The sequence below is a fragment of the Corythoichthys intestinalis genome, chromosome 16 (genome assembly GCF_030265065.1).
Source record: "Corythoichthys intestinalis isolate RoL2023-P3 chromosome 16, ASM3026506v1, whole genome shotgun sequence".
NCBI lineage: Eukaryota > Metazoa > Chordata > Actinopteri > Syngnathiformes > Syngnathidae > Corythoichthys > Corythoichthys intestinalis.
In genome coordinates, this window is record NC_080410.1 from 34,348,958 (window position 1) to 34,376,313 (window position 27,356).

A 27,356-nucleotide genomic window follows, 5' to 3' on the forward strand; every position below is an offset into this window, starting at 1 on the left:
TCAACACAGTCAAAAGGAAGCAAAGCTAGCTTTCGTTAGGATTTATCATAGACTAAGTAGAACTAGCATGCAACTTTCACTGGATAAATGATGCCTACTCCTATACAAAAGATGCAGATAAAAATGGGGTTTCCCTTGTGCTTGTTTGATTTGAACTTTATATTGTTAATATAAACTACAGAAAATTCATTTTCACTTTTTTGTAGGTGGTGTGCCTTGAGATCCTTTTCAATAAATACATGAGCCTTGGCTAAAAAAGTTTGAAAAACACTGGTCTAGTGCAGTCTATATATGAACCCAAAAAGTTTTCTGGATCTTGAGTAAAGGGAATATAATATGCAATACCGGATCGTCATCTGCGAGGAGCTTAGTGAGCTCTGGCACTGCTCTTGTGGCCAGCTCTGCATCATCCTGATAATTTATCAGGTGAACTATGGCTGTCTTTAGTAACTGAGAGGGCTCAGCCAGTCTTTGCACGTTGCTTTGTTGTGTTGGATCTGCTTGAACAGGTATGGCTGCCTCTCCCTCCACCAGCGTCTCTGGAAACATGGCTGCCCTCACGCGCTGGGCCCGAGTTAATGAGTAGTGAGCATCTAAATCTGAAGAGGAAGTTTAGGGGAGAGAGAGAGAGATAAAGAAAGAGAGAGTGAGAGAGGATGAAGTGATACTATCCATTGAGTATGTACATGTCACAAATTTCAAAGTTTTCATTTTATACGTTTCATGAGACAATGACATAATAATCACATATCTAAACAAATGGACATTAGTCTCCCAACAGACGTTACGTAAAATACAATTCAGATGCAGTATTTTCCACCTACAGTACTTTATTGTGGCGTGCTGATTCAGTATTTACCGCTTTCTGTCAATGCAAAAGATCCAAGTGATTAACTAAACCCATCATGTGTATTTTATAGAGTCTAGGAGATCGATACTGAAATATCAATACTTGGATACCAGCCTTTCCCAATACTTGATTTGAGATACAGGAAGACTTGGTGCCGCTAGACACACACCGGTATGGAAAACTGTATGTTCCAGCTAGATAGCTAAAAGTAGGAAGCCCTATCATGCGGTCCAGGTGCCCATTTTGCAGCCCCCATTTGTTATCAAAGTGTGATTTATATCATCAGTAGTATTAGTGTTGCCTGCACATATTTTGCGATGGGCAATTAAAAAAAATATATATGGCGGAAAACACAGACAAGACTGAAAAAGCAGCTTCTGCTCTTGCACCCTTCTTTAAAATAACCTGCTGTATTTTAAGCCAAAAGAACTGTTGTGTTTGATAGAACAATATGTCTATTTGCTGCCATAGCAGATTCATGGCGCATTAAGCCCCTGAACTATTTTGAATTTTTTCCGTTTTACCCTGGAATCCCCCATTTCTGGACGTCGTGCATCCACTTTGGTTTCAACCTAGCCATAAAAAGAAGGTAAGTAATCGTATTAATTATTCGAAATGTCTGTCATTTTTTGCTTAGAATAATTAATTGATGTCTATTAGTTTAAAAAAATGACTTTAAAAAAATTATTCACTCGCAAATTTTAAACTTTTAAACAAATTACGTCACAATAAAAAAAAATAGTGTCTGTAAATAAGTCACGGATATCTACCTCATAAAAATCGCTTAACTGGTTTTTTTTCATTACTGTTGCATTTTCCCCAATATTTTAGATGATAAATAATCGATCCAAACTATGAAAAAATTGAAGAAAAAAAACGTTTAAAAGGGTAAATACATGAAAATGAAAATCTCGACCACTCCTTGATGTCAAAGATTTCTCCATCGCGACCCTTGTTATATTACCATGTTTCACCCATAAAATCCCCCCAAAATTCGGCTGTGGCCATTCACATTTGTGTCTTGACACTCGTTGAGACATGCTACGTGGCGTTTTTGGATCGAAACAAGGTAAATATGCGATAATATCTCGTTAAATCGTGGCGTCTTTAATTATGCTCTCGCATGCTCTCACCTCCGATCAGGGTTTTGCTGTTTGAACTTTTTTTTTAAATGCTCTCCTGTTCAAAATTTTTCTTCCCCCAGAAAATTGAGATTTTGAGCTTTCCAATAACACATGGACATAGGACAATTTTGAATTTGGCCAAATTGGGGGTGTCAGAGCAGAACTTCAAGTCACCTAAATGTTTTCCGCCATATACAAGATTTTAAATAAAATAAATAAATTAAAACAACACTAGGTAAGTTTTCAGTTTTAGTCGATTTTGGCAACGCCAGTATACAAGAGCAGCAGTGTTTTGCCCTAAGGAAGACTGCTTTTCCCATGAGGACCAGCGCACACTCGCACAGTGTCGTAAAATCATGATCTCCCGGTCGCCTACAGATGGATTAAACGACATTTCTGTTTCCAGCGGCTGTGTGAAGGATGAATAGTAATAAGGTAATGAATCCAGTTGTGGCTAAACAATAGCATATGACGGTTAGCAGTCATGTTGCTTAGTGTAGCTAAACCCCCCACCCCACCCGAACGCATCTTTTTACCCTGGTAGCCGCTCTTTTTTTTTTTCCTCGGACAAAACATTTTCTCTCTTTTCTTGCTTTGCCATCGACTTCTGTCTTTATAATGAATGGGGAAAGGGGGAAGTGACGTATGCCGTAATGCAGTCAGCACATTTGTATTTTTTTTTGTGTGGCAGGGTTCCTTCCACCCTCCTCAGTGTTAATTGGTGCCATTGAAACCGATACAGACCCCCAATAAGATATAAAAGTGTCATTCAACTAGTTGTCAGTTGACGTATCATCACAAATGTCATGAAAATATTTTATAAAGGCTGAAAAGTTACCAATTAAAGCAACAATTGGAGGATCCATTTTGGGAAAAAATTATCTAAAATAGTAAAGAAAAAAATTTAGAAATCACATATTTTAAAAAAACCATGAGTATTAAAAAAATATATATAAATCATTCTGAATAAATAAAAATATAATTAAAAAAAAATAAAACATCCCAAAAAATAAATTAAAACAAATTGCATTCAATTTTTAAAAAATTATAATAATCTAATAAATGTGGTCAACCTTCCCACTTTAAATGGATTCGACGTCTATTGCCGTCAATGGCAACCAATGAGTTAACGAGTATTTGATTTGCATTCATCCTTTAAAGGGCTGCAAGATGAAGCAATTGTCAGAGAATCCCAAAATTGGAAAAATAAGGTCTTAATGGAACCTAATAATACATTTTAATAATACATCTTATGAGAAGGCGCCTTTCTGGCACTCAAGGTACAAACATAATTGTACTCAAAGTACAACATAATTTAAAAAAAAATATTTAAACAAATTAAAGATTGAGAACAGTAAAAATGATAAGCATAGAATGTTTAAGGCAAATTTAAAATACTAGAGAGATGTAAAAACTAAAAAATACTAATATATAAAAAGTAGCAGAAAACTAAACACAAAGAAATTAGGGATTATTATAAAAAGGCAAGTATGAACAGGAAAGTTTTGAAGCGCTCTAATAGCCTATAACCCCTTGCTAAATCCTGATTTTTTTTTTTTTTCGTGGAACCTGCAGATGCATGTCTTGACTTACATCCATCAATTTTTTTGAGAAAAAAAAATTTGAATTAGAGTCTCAAAATCATGATACATTTAAAAGAGTTAAAATATTTCAGACGTAATTCTAAATTTGAAGATGATGGTACTGTTCTAATACAAAAAATTAAATGAAAACGTCCCTTAAAGTATGCGAGACGTAAACTATTCGCCCCCAAATAGGCAAACTATAGATAAATAAAACATTTGTGTTCTCTGTTGCAGTTCATTAAATTTTATATTTTAAAGGACTTTTGTGGCTCCCGGTATTATCTGTTTTAGTGGGAGATGGTCCAAATGGCTCCCTGGGCATCGAAGGTTACTGACGCTCTGGCCGAGAAGAACCTAATGTGTGAAGCAAATTTTTAAAAAATACCAAAAAGGAGAAAAAGACAAGCATTGCCAAGGTCTTCAACTTTTTAATTTACTCATCCCACTTCACCTGTTCTCCAACTGTGCGTGTGTGAGAACCATCTTTATATGGGACTCAAGGGAGTCACTTCAGTTTATGACGAATCGAAACTTCAGCATAAAGCAGGACTAACAGACCTGAAAATGAACATAGCAGCGAGTATAAGCTATGAGGATCAATTGCTTTCAGCGCATGCTTGTTCAGGTGTGAAGCTCCAATCATTCAAAGGTAGCGATGCAAGGGGCATTTCAGCCTACGCAATAAACAAGTGTATAACAATTGCATTTTTCTATTTGCAGTTTATCCAACTTCAGGTGTATTGTGCCATTGGATTCAATCAGTTTCACATTAATACTGTTTTGTTAGCTTTAAGTGGGTGTGACGGGGTTTTTTTAATAAAGAACAGGAAAATCCAAAAGGATCATATACCTGTAGTCACCAATATATAAATTGTGATAAACAGCTCAATGATTGTCAAATGCAATGGGCGGTTTCCTTTCACAAAATATAAAAGCCCATTGGACATACAGAAACCATTTCTGTAGGCTGCATAACATTAGTGAAGCGGAGAGAAGGGATTCAGGCCAATAACTATGGAGCCATGTCCTACTTAAATATTTCCCATGGTTTCACAACACTGGTCATTCCAGAATTGGAGGACCCATTATATTTTAATAACCCACCTACAAAATCCTAAAACCGTCTGTTTCTGTCAATTTACTAAAAGAATTAATAAATAAAATGAAAATATAATTAAAAATATTTTTATTAATATATGAAATCTGCAGTATCCTTGCCTGGCACGGCCAGACTGTTCTCCCTGTATTTTTCAAACACTGTGAGAAATAGTCTGGGACCCAGCCCATTAACGGCCTCTCGAGCAAGAACAAAATCAACCGTCCAATCAGATTAGTTTATTTGCGTGACGTATTCTTAACGAGCAACGTCACTCTTCCGCGTCGGAAGTCGTCTCCACAACAACACAGATGGCGAACAGGAGAGCCGAGAATAAATCCACGGTAAAATGAGTTTTAAATTATCAAAAACACAACAACACGAGTCATTGACAACAGTCTGTCTCGCGCTAGCCATGTTGAATAAACTCCGCTCTCCTCGTATGTTTACTTCTGCGCGCAAGTCCCTTGTCGCTTTACTAACGTCACGTCCGCCCTTCGCTCATTGGTCCACTACGTTGTCTGTTTGCTGTGGCTTGCTCCGCCCTGGAAATTTTATCCGCTGAATAGTGGCCAGACTCAATAGCTGGAACAGCGGTGAGTCTGGTGTACCAGGCTATCAGTATCCCATAAAATGCCATTTTTTGCTTGTTGCACCTCTCTCATACCCAAATTAAATCTAAATTAAAACAGCTAAAACGGTTAATTTTTTTTAATCACATGTAGTCCCCGGGTTACGAACGAGTTCCATTCCTACGCTGGCGACGTAAACCGAATTTCCGCGTAAGTCGGAACTAACCCTTTAAGTACCCCTAAATCTCAAAATAACAATTCAAAAAGTCCAAAATTATTGTACAGTGGTATAGAGCTGAAACGAATACTCGAGCAACTCAAGTAACTCGAGTTTAAAAACTGATCAGAGTAATTTTATTCACCTCGAGTAATCGTTCAATTTTTACAGCTCTAAGCATCACGTTTTGCCCGGACTACTTTTAATGCGGGACAATTCGCTGATGTCAAGAAGCAATAAAATTTTTTTTAAAAACTTACTGCAGCCGACAGCCGCTACAAACGACGCCAACGTTGCTGAAAACTAGTCCGCATGATGCTACGGTGGTAGCAGGTAGCGTCCTTTGCGTCTCATAGAGAAATGACACAGTCAGCGGCGTCAGTAAACAGCCACCATCTTAAAGCAGTAGACTTCTAAGCGCTAATAAATAAGATTAACATTACTGTCACTCACTCACATAACGTTAGCCCTGCGGAGGGCTAGGTTTCTATTAATTATGACCACTGTCGATGCGTTTGCCTGGCTCTGCCAGACTATTCTCCCTGTATTTTTCAAACACTGAGAGAAATAGTCTGGGAACCATCCCATTAACGGCCTCTCGAGCAGGTACAAAATCAATCGACAAATCAGATTCGTTTATTTGCGTGACGTGTTCTTAACGAGCAACGTCACTCTTGCGCGTCGAAAGTCGTCTCCACGACACAGATGGTCAACGGGAGAGCCGAGAATATGTTCCAATCCACGGTAAAATCAGTTTTAAATGACCAAAAACACATTGACACGAGTCATTGACAACAGTCTGTCTCGCGCTAGCCATGTTGAATAAACACCGCTCTCTTCGTGTGTTTACTTCCGCGCGCAAGTCCCTCATCCTTCCCTCGTCAGTTTACTAACGTCACGTCTGCCCGTCGCTGATTGGTCCACTCCGCTGTCTGTTTGCTGTGGCTTGCGCCGCCCTGGAAATTGTATCCGCTTGAATGGTGGCCAGACTCAATAGCTGGAACAGCGGTGAGTCTGGTGTACCAGGCAATCGATGCGTGGCTAACGTGTCTTACATACAGGCTTTATTTAATCTGTGAAAACATAGCGCTGTAGAGTGATGAGGGTGTAAAATAAAAACTTAATAATGCTAACTGTCAATTTTAGGTCAGTGGTCATTGATGGATAAACATACCCGACCACTCGAAGCAATGGTGTCCATGCATTTTTTTCTTTTGCTTCAAAAGCCGGAAAACACAAACATAAAATATATTTAAATAAAAAATATTATAAAAACAGTCAATGAAAGCAGACGTTCCACCATGTTTGCTGTTTGGAATGATTAGTAGCAGCGAATGTGCATGCCCAAAGTGGCGAGTGCTGACGTCATTAGAGCGAGAGCGTTCCATTCATATGGTTACAGAGCAATTCCCGCAATCGAATCTTTCCGCTTTGGAGGCCGGAATCAAAAGTTTGCGTCTTCGCCTTCCGTTTTCCCCGTCACCATGTAAAGGCGAGGCCAATACGCAACACAACCGTTGGGTCTTGGTGTCGCAGCCTCTCACCTGTGGCACTTTCTTGTTCACTTGCTGCTCCTGCTCCAGTTCTGGTTGTTGTAGATGCAATATTGGTACTAGTTGTACTGCTTGTGTACTCCTTACTGCCACTGCACCCAGTACTGCTGTCATCATCCCGCACGGTGGTGGCTCCTGATTGAATGCCAGAATCTGAAGCGTAGTAGGTCTTCTGCCACTCAGCCACTTTCACCACACTGTCCGCTTCGTTCACTGTAGAAAGAAACCATGTAATTTACGTGCCAGAAATTCATTTAAGCCTTTTAAGACATGTACAGTAATCTAACGTTCTTTCGCCCCTCCCAATCTAAATGGATTGGACGTCTAGAGCCATCAATGGCAGCCAATAAGTTAACTGACTGTTCTGTAAGGGTAAAACAATAAAAATTGTGCATGAACACTTCAATCTTTGATCTCAGAACTAGGAGGCATTGTGCTAACCAGTCGTCCACTTGGGGTGTGACAAAATATCAAAATGGTAGGGGTGTAACGGTACACAAAAATCTCGGTTCGGTACGTACCTCAGTTTTGAGGTCACGGTTCGGTTCATTTTCGGTACAGTAAGAAAACAAAACGCAAAATATAAATGTGTTAGTTGTTTATTACACACATTTGTGCTTTCAACAATAAGAACATTAGCCTATACAAAGCTAGAATTCTGCTCAAAAAGCAGCGGGTATTTAAAGATAATCCAACAACAATTTGTCTTTCAGACCCCGCATTTGGTCAGCTTTCTTTCTGAAAGAAAGAAGAAAAAAGAAGTCCTGTGCTAAAGAGAAAAGCAATCCCATTGACAAAGATTTTAACATATATTTTACAAATGAAATGCCTCAATGAATCTTTTTCTTATGAACGGTTTTCAAAAGCTTTATTGATGGATTTTCTTTTTTCTATTTGAAGTTAAAGCGCCACACAGAAATAAATTTAATTGTGTAAGCAGGATCTGTATTATTCTTATTATTTAATTACAGGTGTTTTAGCTCATTTCAATGTATTTTATTGAAATGGGCTATTATTTATTTTATTATGTGTTTATATTTTACAAATGTGATGTAGTATTAATTTATATTGTATATTTTATGTTGTATAACTTTAGTTCCTATGTGAATATTAGTTCCTACTTGTTTTGTTGTGGTAGGAGGGTTTTGTATTGAACATGGGGCCATGTAGGTTATTATTATAGCAGAGAAGACAGCAGTAAATCAACAAAGACAAGTCAACTGTGCCCCGATGTACCACTCAAGAGATCTGATGGACTCAAAAAGTGGGTTACGATTGCATATTAGTTTGAAAATTGACCAGAGCCACCGTATTTTTACACGAGTGACTTCCGGCCTGCCCGATCCTAGCTACCGGTAGTAGTATTGACGCAGGAGAGTCACGTCTCACGTGCGCCGTGTTGAGCCGCTTCTGGGACGCGTCTAACACGCAGCCGAACTGCGACTGGTGTGCATTGGCTGATTGACTTTAACACTGCTTTCTTGCGGCGGCCACGTTGTCGCTCCGTTGACGTTTCTGGGTTATACTGTCCTACCGTGTTGGTCCTCATTATAGTAGAGAAGACGGAGTAAATATAATGTACACAAAGAAACTGTAACCCGATCGACTCACAGCCTCGAAAAGTAAGGGTTACATTACGTCAGAAACTCGTTCGGTACGCCTCCGTTCCGAACCGAGCACCACGTACCGAAACGGTTCAATAACAATACATGTACCGTTACACCCTTACAAAATTGTGATATATCGTGACACTTTGTGTCCCTCGATATGCTCCTGCCAAGAATGGAGATATCGTTTTAAAAGTCACTCACATATTTTAAACTTTTAAACAAGTTATGTCACAAAGAAAAAAAATGGCGTCTGTAAAAAAGTCATGGATATCTACCTCATAACTATCGTTCAATTGTATTTTTTTGTTACTGTTGCGTTTTTTCCAATATGTTAGATGATAAATAATTGATCCAAACAAAAAAAAAGTTTAAAAAAAAAAGTTTAAAAGGGTAAATATATGAAAAAGAAAATCTCGACCACTCCTTGAAGTCTGCGACTTCTGCATCGCGACCCTTGTTATATTACCATGTTTCACCCATAAAATCCCCCAAAAATGAAGCTGTGACCATTCACAGCTGTGTCTTGACACGAGGGGTGTGACAAAATATCGAAATGGTGATATATCGTGATACTTTGTATCCCAAAAGGTTATCGATATGCTCCTGCCAAGAATCGAGATATCGTTTTAAAACGGTGTCAATGTAAAAAATAAATAAATAAATAAACCAACAAGTTGCTACCAAAATCTTTCACCAAAATAGTGTCTCAGTTAACTCAAAGGCTGCATTGACGGTGTTCGACGCCCAATCCATTTAGACTGGGAACGTTCATTCTTTCGAAATCAGAGCATTCACAATCATTCTGTCCGATTTTCAGGGCATTTACAGGTCACTTGTTGTTACTGTTAGGGCATTCACAGGTCATTTCCTGTTGAGTTTAAGTCACTGCCAATTCATCTGGGTGATTCCGAGGTCACTTCCTGTTCTGTAACTCAAAATAAACAGGAGGTGACCCATAAAATACCCCAAAATCAACAGGAAGTAACTGAAAATTAACGGGTAAATGACCTTAAATTGCCCAAAATTACATCATTTCCTGGCATTGGCTGCCACTACCGGCCATAGACATTCAATCCGTTTGAAGTGGGAGGGATGCCACCCTCCCAGTTCAAATGGATTGGACGTCTACTCGTGTTAAAAATCAATCCAATTCACAGCAGAAGCTTGTTTTTTCTGTTTATTAGTAATTTGTAGAATATCCTAGAATGATTTTCCGACCAATGTATCGATTATCGTTGTATCGCCATATCGTCAGATCATCGTTATCGTGAGCTTTGTATCGCAAATCGTATAGTGAGGTACCAAGAGGTTCCCACTCCTAACATCCCATTGTAACATAATAAATGTAATCGGAGTACTAGTTCATACAGGCATTAACTATTATTAAAAAGAAACTTTTCTTTTTATTTATTTATTTATTTATATTTCTGGAAAAAAACAAAAAATATAGTCCACTTACTTGGCATGGACATCATCGCCGTCCACTCACACTTCAGCGTACACTGAGCAATGACCTGTAAGGAAAAATGATAAATCCATTCAAGAAGAATTTTTGTCAGTACATTTTTTAAATGGTACGGTAGTTCGTTTCCTTGGTAACTGCTCACAGCTACTTCCTGTTTTGGTCTTGAGTCACACGGGCTAAGTGTTTTGGGCAAGGGCGTAGGTTTGCGTAGGGACGGTGTCACGGTAGGGACATAACACTACCAACTTTTTAGGGCGCTCAAATTGTCCCCGCAGCTTTTAAGCAACCTTATTTGCATTATACAATGAGTTCAGTTGTATAGGTAATTTAGATTGTCTTCCCATGTGTTCTTAGGATAGAATTGACCCTACCATTATTAAGTGAATTACTTTCATTGTGTTCAGACTTACATTTACCTCTTTTGACTTGCTATTTAGTAGTGCCGGTGTTCTGCCAAAATCTCCTACATCGGCGAAACGTGCTACATGAGTCGAATTTGACACGCAAAGTACTACCGTGCGCTCTAAACTTGTTTAGATGCATACAGGAATAACATACTAAAAACATGCCTGCAGAAAATACTTAAATGTAGTTATATCAAATAAGTTTAAATACGCTACGTGACTAATGTGGTCCACTGCTTCAAAGCTAACACAAAAAAACACAATGGTTAAAAGTAAAGCTGGGAATCTTTGGGCACCTAACGATTCAATTACGATTACGATTCAGAGGCTCCGATTCGATTATAAAATGATTATTGATGCACCGCCCTCCTTTTTTTTTTTTTTTTTTTTTTTTAATGTTTTGTACATTAGTTCCAAAATTGTTCAAAAATACTCTCAGGCTAAACCAAACTACTATTTCAGTATCAAGTTAACATATAGCAGTAAACAAATATACAAAAATGACAGTAAATAAAAAACTCCAGTCCCCATTCTGTATCAGCAGCTTTAAACTACATTCAATTAATTTAATATTGTCAATCAACCGTTAAAGTTGTTAAAATTGCTCCTGTTATTCCATAATTTCCCTTTTGTCTACTTTCGGCATGTGAAAGTTTTAAAACTATTTTAAAGATAGATTCAAGTCAATATTTTACCGATTTAGGAGTATTTTAGATAAAAAGGTAATTAGGTTTGCTTGGAAGGTTCGCTACAACAGCCTTGCAGGGAAGTGTACTGCTTTAAGATGGCGGCCGTTTACTAACGCCAGCATCTAGCTTTTTGTAGATGTGCTGCAACGCTACAGAATCTTTATTGCATCTAGTCCTATATAAATTATATCTACCATAACATTATGTGGATGGGTACTTTGTAGCAGCTTTTCGGCAGCAGTCAGGTATGTTGTTGTGTTTTTTTTTTAAATCTCGTGGCATGAGTTGCGCTAGAGCCATGAGTTGAGCATTGGCGTTACCCGAGGGGCCGGATAATGAGAAGCATGATGTTTAGCTACTCTCGCTCCGTTCTTCCTCATTGGTACCGAAGAGCGCGCGGCGCGCTGAGTGTGTTGTACTTCCTCTTTATTTGGCATATTTCAATAATCGGAATTTGGATGTTTGTGAATCGTTCTCGAATCTTCCACGGCCGGATCGCGAATAATCTAAGAATCGGAAATTTTGCACACCTCTAGTTAAAAGTATGAGAGGGTAATACAGTACATGCAAAAAGTATCTTTGAGGCAGTGAAAAGGTTTTAAATAACTAAATAAAAGCAAAAATAGTGAGTACTAGCCGCTTCTAACCCATGTGCGCATGCGTGTGGATGCATGCGCAAGCGCGCTGAGCATTGTGTAGGACGTTTCGCGGCGTAGTAAGGAATGGCCGAACACCGGTCCATTTTTTTCCCTCAAACGCAGGTTTGATTGGCTGATGACTAGAACCCCCACAATCACACAATCTCGACAGAAATGCATGTCAATATGCCACCTCCTCTGCCCCCTTTGAAGAGGAGGGATATTAAAAGTTTTTTTCCGGCCAGCAGCAGCCACTGTAAGTAATGTAAAAAGATGTCAATGTTGTGGAAGTGGGGAACACACCACTAATAATTCTGCTACTAAAAGTCCAACCAGCATCAGAGTTTGCATAACTTTAAACTGTGTCAACTTGCTAACCTGTAAAACTCCAGTAGGAAGCTGCTTAGAGAGGCGTCTTCCTGTATGATTTGCGCTGTTAATGTTAATTCAACTGAGCATTTTGTGCATTTATTCAATAATTAAAATGTATTTAATTTCTACATCATTAAAAAAAAAACGTTTTTATTTGCAGCCTATGCACATATTACCCCCCCCCCCCCCACCCCAAAAAATAAACTTCAAAACCACAACCACTCTAAATTTCCTTAATATGAAGCAAGCATTTTGAAAAATGACTTTCTCCCTCTGAAAATAATGTCAATTTTCTTTTATATAAACCAGCCATTTTTGAGAAATGTACCCAATCTGTTTGGTCTTATTAATGTCCATGTACATGCAGATTATGCTGTTATAGCATCCCTACCAATTTTGAGACCAAACCTACGCCCTTGGTTTTGGGACTGAGAAAGGCATGGGCCAGGCTGCCAGCACGGGTGCTCATTCGAGCCGAGTATTGAGAAGTGCGAGGGAATGTTGATCTGTGTACATCCAGGAATGAACATGAGTATTTTTCCGTGACTCTGGAGGGTATATGCGATAGGTTGGACCTCCTATATGCGTGGCCGTTTCATAGCTTTGTCGTTGCAACGACGGGCAGTCATCGCTCCAAGTTGGTAAGCATTGTTTACATCATTATTCGTGTTGCACATTAATGCTGTGAGGTGACGTGTTCGTTTGGCATCTTTGGAATATGTTATAAGTTCGATTGAAGTGCTTAGTTGCCGCCACGTTTGTGGCCAAATTGACCGCATGTGTGTACGGCGTACTTCCGGGTTGTGCGCACGCATCCGCACCCGCACCCAAGTTTGTGTTTATTGCACTATGCATACTTGATAATTGTGCAGTCTATTTGCATTAGAGCTGCAGCAATCGATTATTTTCGTAGTCAATTAATCGATGAAGTAGTTAGTTCGAATAATCGAGTAATTGGATAAGGAACATGAAAATTAAAATACCTGAGCTGAGCCTCAAACAGTATAAAAATAAATGAGGATCTATGTACAAAGAAAGAACAATTGGCTAACTTACATAGCAAAAGTCCACTAGCTTGAATGCTATAAAATGGTAACACTTTTTTACAATGCTCTTAACAAATGGTTCAGACTCATATTCCCACAAAAAACTGCTAAATATGCCTATAAAATAAATTACAAATGCATTAAAAAGCATTAGCCCAAACAAAAACTTATCTTACGTTGATCTTAACAGGGAGCAGTTGGAGTCAGCCATGTGAAATGAGGCAGACCAGAGGGAAGTGTATCCAACCTAATCAATAAAACTAAATGTAAACACTTTCAAAATAAACCATTACAACGCCACTTTAATTAAACGAATACTCAAAGCAACAAAAATTTAATTCTAATATTTTTTTCTAATCGAATACTCGAGTTAATCGATTACTCGTTGCAGCACTAATTTGCATTGTTTTACATTGGCACTAATATTTTGTTAACCCTAACCCGAAATTCAGAATTTTTTACATTAGGCTTAATCTTCGAGTTAGCGGGGTTTAATAAGTCGGTGGAGTTGATTTCAACAAATTCCATGCAGTTTGTCAGTTATTTGTTAGTTTCAGGGCTCCGGAGTGGCTAAGCTAGCGCGAGTCAATGGTGGTTGAAATCAACTTCATCGACTAATTAAACCTACGCCAACTCGAAGATGAAGACTTATGTGAAAACTTCTGATCTTCCCCTTCAAATTCAATTGTCGGAAAGTCAATTACATGCGATGACATTTTTATGTTGAGGCGGCAAAGGGAGAAAAATTGGTAAAAAGTAACTGATAAATTACTTTTAAAGTAACTTAGTTACTTTGATAATAAAGTAACAGGTAAAGTAACTAGATTACTTTTTTAGGCGTAATCAGTAATTAATAGGGGTGTCAAACGATTACAATTTTTAATCGAGTTAATTACAGCTTAAAAATTAATTAATCGTAATTAATCGCAATTCAAACCATCTATAAAATATGCCATATTTTTCTGTAAATTAATGTTGGAATGGAAAGATGAGACAAGATGCATATATACATTCAACATACGGTACATAAGTACTGTATTTGTTTATTTTAACAATAAATCAACAAGATGGCATTACCGTTATCAACATTCTGCTAAAACGATCCATGGATAGAAAGACTTTTAGTTCTTAAAAGATAACTGTTAGTACAAATTAAAGAAATTTTATATTAAAACCCCTCTTACTGTTTTCGTTTTAATAAAATTTGTAAAATTTTCAATCAAAAAAATAAACTAGTTGCCCGCCGTTGTTGACGCCAATAATTACTTACACAATGCTCATGGGTGCTGAAGCATATAAAATCAAGTCGCAACCAAGCGCCAGCAGGGGGCAACAAAACTCCGAAAAACACAACAAGTACACATTTCACTGTGCTGTCATTTTAATGTTTGAGCGGGGCATGTGCGTTAATTGCGTCAAATATTTTAACGTGATTAATTTAAAAAATTAATTACCGCCCGTTACCGCGATAATTTTGACAGCCCTAGTAATTAAATTACTTTTTCAAGTATCTGTGACAATACTGGTGTGGACATACAATGTTTTTCTCTCAAACGTTCATTTACCAATATGAATTTCCCTCTTGAATTAACAAATATTGTACATGACCTTCAAGTTTACGTCAAGGTAAATGGAAGAGGAACGCAATGCAGTGGTAGATTTTTGTATGGAATAAAAGCGAGGCAGAGAAGGCTTAAAGAAACCAATTTGTTTTCAGACATACCCTTCATGTCTGCATGGACAAACCACTGGAGAAACGTACCTTGTAAAGCAAATTCATAATGCACTCGAAAATGCAGCGATAAGTACTGTAGTGTAAAACACATCCTCCATCACATTCTTCTGCTAATTTCTTCTCACCTGTTGACATTTACTCTAGTATTCCATTAAAGTTGAAATAAGTAGATTAATTGACTCTGATGACAATCTTATGATTCACAACTTTTTACCTGGCAGGAGTTACCTCGTAAATGTAACTGAATGTTACATAAATGTTGAATTAGAGTCATAGCGCGAGACCCTTTTATTTCTCCCCTCTGCCTTGCTGTTCTCAGGTTTTTAACTTGGTTTGCTTTGCTGAACACAATGACATAAATCTCTTTTCTATTTTCTTCTCAGCTGTTTTCCTCCCCCTCTTTGCCTGCTTGGTTCTCTTCATCTCCGTGTTAATCCGCTGTGCTTTCCTTTCATTTATTTCCTCTTCCACTACCTTCATTCTACAGCACCTTATTCCTTCATGTTAAAAGAGACGAGTTATGACAGAAGATTATCTTTGCATTTTGACAGTATGTGCAGCTTCCGTTGCGTTGCTTCATAAAATAGTTTTTCTGCCATCCCTTTTTTTGTTTGTTTTGTTTTTATTTATTTTTTTTCTGCCGTTTCCTTAGATTAAAAAAAAAAAAAAGAAAAGAAAACAACACCATGAGAAAGATTAAGGCTATGTAACATAACTGTTGATTTTGATGAAAATTGTTTCTTTCTTAAAGTGTTTTAGTAAGCAATAGAGCATGACTCTGAAACAGAAAATATCAATAGGCTGACCAAGTTCGAAACCGATGTAGAGTGATCCCTCACTTATTGCTGTTAATGGGGACCTGAAACGACCACGTAAAGTGGGAAACGGCGAAGTAGTGTCACCCACCTCTCCCCCATTTTCAACATACATTTTTTGTGTATATATAATATCAATAAGTGTCCTGTCTATAAAACCCTATAAATGCATATGTTATCATGAGAACATTAAAGAATAGTTTGAAACACGTAAATAAAATATTAATATAAATAGCATACATAAGCTAATGTATAACTAAAAAAATAAATATTGTACATTAATTCTTTCTCTCATGTCATACGTGTGCGTATGTGTACTATAAGTGTACATACGTACGTAGATGTAAATAAAGTGTACACAAATATCATATATAAATATAACTCTTTTATAAAATCTGCGATGCACCGAGGGCATGAATGTTGAACCGCAAAGTAGTGAAGGATCACTGTATTTACTTTTGGTTTGAATAAAAGACAGCAATATATGAATTATAATTTCACCGTAAAATTCAACAGCAAAAAAAGTCAAGAAAATCGCAATGAAGATAGTTTATTTTACTATGTCAAACAAAATACTGAAATTCTAGTTACCTACATGGATTTCAACATGTCAGGTTTTGACCTATGAGCTAACAGAGAAGTACTGTTTAAGTGGCTAATGCCATATAGTGTTAAAGATGAGAAGTGCATAAGAATACAAGCTGAATTTCTATATTATCTATATATCTATTATATCAATATAATTTCTATAGTGGAAGGCATTAGAAGTGGGAATCTTTGGGCACCGATTACGATTCAGAGACTCCGATTCGATTATAAAACGATTATTGATGCCCCCCTGCCCCCATTTTTTTTTTTATGTTTTGTATATTTGTTCCAAAATTGTTCAAAAATCCTCTCAGGCTAAATAAACCAAACTACTATTTTAGTATCAAGTTACCGGTTAAAAACAGTAAATAAAATACTCAAGTCCCCATTCTGTATCAGCAGCTTTAAACTACATTCAATTAATTTAATGTTGTGAATCAACCGTCAGAGTTGTTAAAATTGCACCCGTTATTCCATAATTTCCCTCTTGTCTACTTCGACATGTTAAAGTTTCATCATTTAAAGATAGATTCAAGTCAAGATTTTGCCGATTTAGGGGTATTTTAGATAAAAAAGTAATTAGGTTCTCTACAACAGAGCCTTCTAGAGAAGTCTACTGCTTTAAGATGGCGCCTGTGTACTAGCGCGGGAAAGTGTCATTTCACATCTAGTCTAGGTATATGAGATATCTACCATAGCCGTATGTTGCCGTATGTTTGTAGCAACTAGCAACTGGACGCTGTTTGTAGCGGCTGACAGTCGCAGTCAGGTATTGTTTTTTTTTTTAACCTAGCGGCATTAGCTGCACATGATATTTACTCTCGGTCCGTTCCTCATTGCATCCCGAAGACCGCGCTGACTGCGTTTTATTTCCACTTTACCTGGTATAATTCAATAATCGGAATTTGGATGTTTGTGAATCGTTCTCGAATCTTCCACGGCCGGATCGCGAATAATCTGAGAATCGGAAATTTTGCACGCCTCTAGAAGGCATATTCAATGATATTTTCACAATTTGTGGGGGGCCAATAAAAAGATAGCAGCGGGTCGCAGTTGGCCCCCAGGCCATAGTTTGGACACAATTTGTACCTTTTTATCATAAAAAGGCTATGGTAACAGGGTTTACTGCATGTTGTATGACAAATGTTCCACAAATAATTAGTGTTTTAAGTATTACGGTATGTTTGTTAAAACAAATGTTTCCACAGTTACAATAGACAACAATGGAATAATTTATACTGAAATATGAATTTTAACTTTTATTTGAACTGTTTTCAGGGCTCCAGGCTGTGACCAAATGGTCGCATTTTGCAACTAAAATTAGAGCCAGAGTATTTTTTTCCCCTACTCGCAGATCCGCGACCAGTAACACTTTTTTTTTTTTTTTTTCAGGTATTGTAACAAGCTGATTTGCCAAGGGAAAATACAACAGAAGAAAAAGAAGGTGGAAGTTGGCTATGTGTGGAGCTGATTATAATAAGGGCAGAGGGAAAATTTGACAGCACTTGTGAACAATGGCAAAAAGAACAATGAGTGACTACTTTCTTTCCAACAAACCCACCAGCGTTGTTTCAACGGCCGACGGGAGGAATAAGTCCGACACACAAGAGGCAATGAACGATGGCAAAATGCAAAAGTCATCGCTGTTGAGATGAAAGCCAACACACGGAGCGCGATGCGACTGCAGCAGCAAGTGACGGAGACACACACCTCCCTCTACCTGTGCGTCATCACTCGTCTGATTAGCTATGAATTTGGATGGCTTTTAAAATTTCTGGCCTTTTCTGGGCGCGAACAGCTTCCCATACTTCTGCTTTTTTATTAATGTCCCGGAAATCATGCCAAGAAGTATCTTAGGCTAGGTTCATACTTTAGGTCTTAATGCATGAATCCGATTTTTTCGTGTTTTTGCGACTCGAGTGAGGCATTAACTTGACGGTCTGAATGGGAAAAGTCGTATAGAAGTGGACCATTTCATATCCGATCTGGGTCACTTTCGTATGTGGTTTAAATCCGATCTGGGCCACATTTTTCCAGAATGTGGCGGTGGTCTGAACTGTCAAGTCTACAAAATCGGAATTCATGCAGCAATTACAACCCCTAGCAAAAGGTATTGAATTACCAGTCTCGGACGACCACTCACTCAGACATTTTATCATGTAGAACAAACTCAGATAAAAAGCTTGAAAAAATAATGAATTAGATCAAAACTGCAACTCTTTAGCATTCAGAAACACTAAAAGAAACGAATAAAAAACATTGTGGTGGTCAGTAAATGTTAATTTTATAGAGCAAGTGCAGGGAAATATGTATGGAATCACTCCATTCTGAGGAGAAAAATATGGAATTATGAGAAACAAAGAAATAACAATCAAAACACATCTCTAGTATTTAGTAGCACCACCTCTGGATTTTATGCCAGCTTGCAGTCTCTGAGGCATGGACTTGATGAGTATTCTTCATCAATTTGGTGCCAACTCTCTGATTGCAGTTGCCAGATCATCCTTGCAAGTCGGAGCCTTGCTGTGGACCATTTTTTTCAATTTCCACCACAGGTTATCAATAGGGTTGAGACCTGGGCTATTTGCAGGCCATGACATTGACTGGATGAGTCTTTTTCCAAGAAAGGCTTTAACAGTTTGAGCTCTGTGGCATGATGCATTGTCATCTTGGAAAATGACAAACATATTTTCAATTGAAGGGATAAAAAAGCTGTCTAAAATTTCAATGTAAACTTGTGCATTTACTGAAGATTTAACCACAGCCATCTTCCCAGTGCCTTTGCCTGACATACAGCCCAATATCATCAAGGACTGAGGGAATTTTGATGTTTTCTTCAGGCAGTCATCTTTGTAAATCTCACTGGAACAACACCAAACAAAAGTTCCAGCATCATCACCTTGTCAAGAGTCAAGAATCTGCATTGGACAAGGTGTCAAGAGTCAAGAATCTGCATTGGACAAGCTAGAGTGGTACGCAAGATGGCAGCGATCTAGCTGTTTATTAGCATTAGCGCCTAGCTTGAACTGGGCTTTTAATACGCAGGAGGCTGGCTTGACCACAGTCATAAAAAATACAGCCTGAAAATGTTCGGTTTCTTACTGTGCGCCAAATGAGCAATATTTCAGTAATGCTTATATTGCCGAGTTGGGGAAAACTGACGCACACACATAAAGCTTAAGTGTGTGCGTCATGCACGCACAGTGTGTAGTTATTTGTTTTAATGCTTCTGCGCATGCGAGTCAGTTTGCTCAGCGCGTGTCGGACTGTGAATTAGCGCGCATGCGTAATACTTGAACGGGCTCAATGGACAAAGGCAGTCTGAACGGGCACGCCAAAAAAACAGATATGACCAAAAAATCGGAATTGTGCATAAAAACCTGCAGTATGAACCAACAATGTATCACAAAAGTGAGTACACCCCTCGCATTTCTGCAGATATTTAAGTATATCTTCAAGAAAGCCCGCAAACAGTTTGCTGAAGACATGTCAACAAGGCACATGGATTACTGGAACCATGTCCTATGGTCTGACGAGATGGGCGGGCTTTCTTGTGTACCATCTTCAGAAGAGGCTTCCTCCTGGGGTGACAGCCATGCTCACCAATTTGATGTAGAAGGCGGTATAGGGTCTGAGCACTAACAGGCTGACCCCCCACCTCTTCAATCTCTGCAGCAATGCTGACAGCACTCCTGTAACGAGTCACATGACATTTTGGACGGAAAATGACAAGCAGTACTCCAATTTGGACATTTTTAGGGATGGACGTAGTTTCTAAGGGGTGTACTCACTTTTGTTGCAAGCGGTTTAGATATTAATGGCTATATTTTGAGTTATTTTGAAGGGGAAATAAATTAACTATATTATAAAAGCTGCACACAGACTACTTTTCATTGTGTCAAAGTGTCGTTTAGTCAGTGTTGTCCCATGGCAAGGCAAATTTATTTATATAGCACAATTAAACACAAGGCAATTCAAAGTGCTTTACATCACATGAAGATCTTTTCTTCCAAGAAAAGATATACTTAAATATCTGCAAAAATGCGAGGGGTCTACTCACTTTTGTGATACACTGTAGCCATAAACTATGTGCTGATCGCACACTGCTAAAATAATACGCTCCTCCATGTTGACAAAGTATGGCGTGTGGATGTCAATTTCCGGGTTGGCCAGTGTCCTCACAGATGATTTGTCGATCAATGAAACCGTTGCTGATTGGTTGTGGTGCGACAGAAATAGAAAAAAATTCCCATTTTAACCTAATTTCTAAGCAGTATACTGGTTGATGTCAAAACTGATAGAGAATAAAATAGATTCATAAGTTCGTAGTTTTATGCATTTATTATGAAAGTATCAGTTAAACTGTGAAAATTAGAAGAAAACTGCATGTTGTTTTATGGTGTGCGCCCCTGAATCTTCTGCTTGCACCCCTAAAATTTTAAGTTAGGGGCCACTGTGCTCCTAGTAAAAAATGTTAGTCTGGCACCCTGGTTTTATTGAAAAATCAATTTGGTAATGAGGGTTAGTGGAGCAAGAGAAAAATACATGTTACGGGATACTCCAAACTTATTTAGATTTTTGTTGTTGTTTATTTTTCAGATCTGGTCTCAGGACAAAGCACATTTACTTAGAGACTGCATGTCAGTATTTCGTATGTGGGTTATTTAAGAATCAGAGGGCTGTAAGATACCCCAGATGGCCCATATACCTTTTGTTCTGAATACTGCATTAATATGGTAATATTCCACTCCTATAATTGAGAATTGGTAAAGGTGAACGAATGTTGAAGAGAGCAGACATCGTCCTTCGATGCACTCCATATAACTAAAGTTGTTCCTTCTCTTGCTGTCAGCTCCATTAGCCTTAGGGGACTCTGCTGCACTCCGTTCTGTCTGAGGTGACAATCTTCTTGTCATCAGACTTAGAAGGTTGCTGGCAAATTCTGACAGTCCTTGTACCTCTCCGAAACGTCCGCTTTTCAAAGATAGAACAACCTGTACTAAATTTTCAATTTCTCATTCTGACTTATCGCTACATTTAAATGAACCCTCACCTTCCCTACAGAAAGGATTTGGAAAGAGTAATGTATTTTTCTCTCTGTGGCTACTTTAAAGCCACTTCAGTGAACATAAATTGATAGCGGCAAGAATTGGTGGAGAAAAATAAACGTACGATTTTTAAAAAGTTGCTTTTAAGAATCAACTACGCTTATTAAACAAGCATTATACGTCCATGTAATATCTTAAAGGGAACCTCGCACCTAAAGACTTATAGTCTGTAATAAGCTACAATTGTTATATGTTATTAGAAACACATAAAATATTGCTAATGATTTAAAAATCTATAATATTCAGTACATGTTTTGACCATAGGCGTAGTTTGACTTTTGGGGCAGGGGGGGCACAACATGTTGATGACCTTGAAACGCAGTGTCAGCATTAAAATGACAAGAATATTTATAATAAGTTGACAATGAGCGTTTTTTGTTTCCCATCATTCTTGAGGGGAATTCTAAATCAGGCTGCTTAGGACAACTATACTTTTCGCCAAGATCGTCAACCATTGAATATGGTACGCCCGCCAGTGTCGTGCCAATGTAGTTGCCCCAGTCAAAAATTGTATCCCCAGGGCAGAGCCATATGGAGGTAGATTTGTGTCTTTATTATTCAATCAAAAAAAGCTGCTTCAATTAAAAAAAAAAAAAAAAAGTTGCTTCAATCAAAATATATATTTTAAATTAAAAAAAAAAAAAAAAGTCGCTTCAATCAAAAAAACTGTTTTTGAGTGCAAAAATGAATTTGAAAGTCAAAAAACTGCATGTGAAAGCTATTTTTCTTTGATTTAATTTTTGGGGGGATTGAACCAACTTTATTGATTGAAGTAATGTTGATTTGTGTTTGGGCCACATTTTGGTTAGGACGTTTTTGTCTTTATTATCCAATCAAAAAATAACTTGCTTCAAAAAATAGATATTTTCAAAAAGAAAAATCACTTCAATCAAAAAAAAAAAACGAAAAATTTCAATCATAGAAAACTTTTTTGAATGCTAAAAAATATTTGAGATTGAAAAATTTGCTTTTGAACACTTCATTTTTCATTGAAAAAGTTTTATTTGATTGAAGCAATCCTTTTTGTGTTTGGCCCATATTATGGGTAGGACATTCTGTCTAAATCATTCAATCCCAAAAAAAGTTGCTCAATCAAAAATATTTTCGATCAAAGAAAAAAATCATTTGAAAAATAAAATTACCCTCCCCTATTTTTTTTTTTTTTGAAAATTATATGCATAGTAAATGACTGTCTAAGGTGCTAGTCACATGATCTGTTCGAAAAATAATTTTGACCCATTATAATTTTTTTTTTTTTTTTGTTCATTTCATTCATTTTTGTTGCAGTTTTATTGCTTCACAACTTATATATATATATATATATATATATATATATATATATATATATATATATATATATATATATATATATATATATATATATATATATAGGAAAGTCAATTTCATGCAATGACACTTTTCGGTCACCAGGTGGGGCCTGGTCCCCCTGACCTCCCCCCCTTAAAATCCGCTTATGGTTTTGACCTATGGAGAGAGCCATGTTTCACGCGCGAAATGTAGGCTCAGGATGATGACGTAGATTGTCACTGCCACCAGACGAACACTACCAGGTTACTCCAATTCCTTCTACGGGGCGAGACGTCCAACACATGCGCACATCGGTTAAAAGTGGTGAGATCTTACTATTTGTGTTTTTATTGAGTCTTTCATTACCTTTTTATTGCCTCAAAATACTTTTTGCACGTGTTTCCCTCTCATACTCTTAAGCATAGTGTTTGCTTGTTGTAGCTTTAAAGCAGATTGTTGATCTGTTGACCACATTAGTCACGTAGCATATTTAAACCACCTTATTTGATATTACTATTTTTAAGTATTTTCTTGAGGTATCTTTAGTATGTTCTGTCTGTATGCATCTTAACAAAACAAGCTAAAAGTGCACGGTAGTACTTTGGGTGTCACATTCGCCTCTTGTAGACGTTTCGCCGGTGTAGCACATTTTGGCAGAACAATGTTTTTTTTCCGACTCTTGTCTCGTCTCATCCCGTCTTTCCTGTTCATTTTGCTTTTGCTGATTGTTTTGTGAAATATCAACAGTGCTGTCATGCTCATTAATGTTCTTCTCCGGTTCAAATTGAAAGGGCTGAACAGATGACATGTTTATGTCTAGGAGTGGGAACCTCAGGGCACCTCATGGTACGATACGATTCGCGATACAGGGCTCACGATAACGATTATCTCACGATATCACGATGCAGCGATTATCGGTATTTTGGTCAGAAATTTGATACATGATATTCTACGATACAACTGTTAAAACGGGGGGAAAAAAGATATTTCAAAATAGAAAAAATACTGTTTAAGTCATTTATTAAACAGTGACACCTTTTCTGTGCAACATTGCTGTAAAATATAAATCTACTGCAAATTGTGTACCTGCACATATGGAGAAAACAAACCACAACCACTGATATCTCTTGGAGAGATCATGATGAATGGCACCCTTCATTTCTTTAAAGTTTTAAATCTTTTAAAAAATGTTAACAGTGCTGTAGGTGTCAGTCAGCAATTGAGCTTGGAGTGGGGCAATGATAAAATTGGTGGGGCTTTTCTTCGTATATGACCTTTGTTGCCAAAAGCATTGGTTTGAGCACTTCCGTCATCTGCTTCAGCATTTGAGATGTCGGACTCAGTCAGTCACATTCTTCCTCACCTTAAAAACAACAAAATAAAACAAAAAATATTAGCTACTTAATAGCTTTTGATTTGGAATCCTGATTTTTTTGTGTGTGTGTGTGTTGGAAGTATTGAATGAATTAAAAAATATGAATTGAATGTATAGAAATTAAAAATGCAATAATTGCCTATTTTTATATGTATGCTACATTAATTATCATACACATCACCTTAATCACCTTATATATCTTGTAAGCTATTCAAGCCATTTTTATAGCTTATTGTGTCAAAATGGCAGCAATAACAGTTCGTGTAGTAAACTAGATGGAAAGTGGTTCTCAATATCAAATAAATCAGTAAATTCATGTAGCTTTGTTCGATATTCATTTTCATCCAGTTTAGGGTCCTATTTTATTTTATATCAGTCAACACCAAATGTCATCAAAATAATACATGTAAATTAAAAAATCAATTACATTCCAAAACTTTCTTACCTCAAGTGATGAAAGCGAAGCAGTGAAGAAATCCGGTGTCCACTTCATCACCAGCTGCCAGTGAATTGTTAGACAATTCTTGCATGCAGCAAAGTCCTTGTTCACCTTACTACCTTTCTTGTTGGTGTAAAATCTAAAGTGTGTCCAAATGTGTGATTTGTAGCAATATTTGTCTCACTTTTTCCTCCACCGCTCTCACGAAGCTTTTTTATTTTTTTCAACCCACTTGGAGCTTCCTGTCTTCCTCTCTAGACTACTTGCGCGCACTTTACCTTCACCGTGACTCTTCAGCGCCCCTAGTGGACCGCCAAGGAATTGCTCAACAAACATTGAGCAGTTTACAGCATCCATACTCCATTGTATGGCCAATATGTCAAATAAAAGTATCGATACTTGGCGGGAGCATATCGATAACCCATCGGGTTGCAAAATATTGCAATATATCGCTGCATCGAGATATTGTCACACTCTTATTTATGTCGCTAGAGCCATACTCTGAAACAGGGTGCCCCCAGGATTGATAAAATCTAAATTCAAGACTTTTAAGACCTTTTTTAATGCCATTTCAACTGAAAATTGATACTTTTGTCGCACCCGTTATTTAGATAATATTGAATCATACTAAAAAAATAAAGCACTGAACATCAAATGTAACCTCAATTACTAAGTGTGTTTGACAAAAGAATGCACATTTACTGAAGATACAATTAAAACACATTTAAAAATAAGGTCTTTTAGATTTTTTTTCCCAGGATAAAATGGATTTTACACTATTTTTGTAAAGCAACTTCAGAAATTACATTTGCAATACAACAGGTTTCCCTTCTAAGAGGACCTAGTCAAGGTGGTAGGTTGGTGATTGTCAAGTTGGTCACCTTAACTGGGGATTGTCAAGTTGGTCACCTAAACTGTAAAGTGCTTGGGAAAATCTTGCAATTGGCTGTGAAAGTTTAAAAAACAGCCACTAAATGGCAGTAGTTTACCATTAATTACCACAAAATAAAAAAGCTACACATGACCATTTCCCTTGGTAATTGTTTTTTTTCTAATCACATTACAAGAAGTATACAAAACAAATGTTAATCCTTTGTTAGCTATTGAAGATATTTCTTTTAATCAGATAGAGAAAATCCATACTCTTATTCAATCAAGAAAAACATTTAAATATACCAGGAGGTGTTTTACTATCACCTACATTATAATTTGCCTATCACCATGCCACGTTATTCAGATCGACGTTACCCCGCACTCGTTCCAATAATAGTGTCAACCGTGTTATGTATCTGAGGGTGATGGTGGATCTACGACTCCGGTTTACCCATGCTAAGGCTAGTGCACCTGCCAATACCCCATTGAACATGGCTAACTCTTGAGTTAAAACTACGAAATTCACATTAATTCGAAAGGCAAACCGTGCAGAAATACATTATTGCATCTAACACATTTTAATTGGATAAATTGGCAACTTACTTTGAAATGTTAAGCAGGTCCACTGCCTTCGCATGACCCATAAACTGCGACCCAAAGTATCTGGATGCGACTTGGTCGCCGATCCAATACCTCGCATGCTGGTCCAACTGTTTGGACTTGGTTGTCTTGTTGAGGCTTTCGTTGAACATAACAACTAAGGCATCCGAGCAGTTCCTTACGTTAGCACACAGTACTGTGCGATTGCCTGCTGTTGTGATGTTGATGCTAATGATGCTAACAGCGCGCACGCACAAGGTGCATTATGATTTGTAGTGCAGTGCATCGTAAAAATTCTACGCGTCATCTTCGTTATGGATTAAAAAAAAAAAAAAAAAAACTTCGTCACGGATATAATTTAGGTTGCACTGAGATGTTCTTCAAAATTAAAACCACGGTGAAAAAATTCCAGACTTACGACAGCTAATTTAATACTTTTAATACCTTTAATAATGGAAAACTAAATTCAATGCTTTTTTAATACTTTTAATAACCCGCGGGTACCCTGTGAAAGCCCGGCAGCGTAACCATGTGACGTCAACAACAATGGCGACCTACGAGTTGAACTAATTTTACAAATTGTATAAAAACGAAAACATCAAGAGGGTTTTTTAATATCAAATTATTTTAACTCGTAATAATGTTTATCTTTTAAGAACAACAAGCCTTTCTATCTGTGGATCCCTTGAAGAATTCTGATTTAATATGAACATCTCAATTAGTAGAATCTATGCATCGTTGTACATTTCACTAACATTACCCGTTTTCTAGTTATAGTGCAAGATAGTTTTAATAGTAGAAAGTAGATGTGTTTGACAGTGGTAATAATATGCAGACGGTGTGTGTCATTTCGACTGGCTCATTATATTTCTCAAGTGTTCTTGAGCTGGTAAAAATGTCCACGCCATTCACAAAGTATGTACTCTTTAACTACCGTATATACTGTAAAACACTGATAGAGGTCAAGATAAACGAAGAAAGAAAAGAAATGGGCTGGAGGAAATGGAGAAAGAGGTGAGATGTAAAAAGAAAAGAACAAGCTGAGAAGAAATGAGGCAGAAAGAGGAAGATGAAGCATGTGTGACGTTAAGAGGAGGAGACAGGCTTTTCATTCCTCCTACATACCCATCAAAGCTGCAACCCTCCTCCCCCCAAACACATACACACAAATACACAGACAGTTTTTCTGAAGCCCATTCTTTGTGATCCGCTCTCACATTATACAACATCACTGCCTCTCTGTCGCCCTCCTTTATCTATCCTCCAAACATCTAATCATGTCCCTCTCTATCA

At 37.5% G+C, this 27,356-nt stretch overlaps 1 protein-coding gene across 1 annotated transcript in view; it reads right to left on the bottom strand.

The window, feature by feature from the left end:
• The window catches only part of LOC130932172 (junction plakoglobin), a 107,953-nt gene that overhangs the window by 30,313 nt on the left and 50,284 nt on the right, over positions 1-27,356 (bottom strand). Inside the window, exons 3-5 of the mRNA XM_057861635.1 lie at positions 10,068-10,122; positions 6,990-7,211; positions 346-599 (exon numbers count right to left, since the gene is read on the bottom strand). Coding sequence (XP_057717618.1) covers positions 346-599; positions 6,990-7,211; positions 10,068-10,083 — 492 coding nt within the window. The 5' untranslated portion in view covers positions 10,084-10,122. The remainder of the gene's footprint in view (positions 1-345; positions 600-6,989; positions 7,212-10,067; positions 10,123-27,356) is intronic.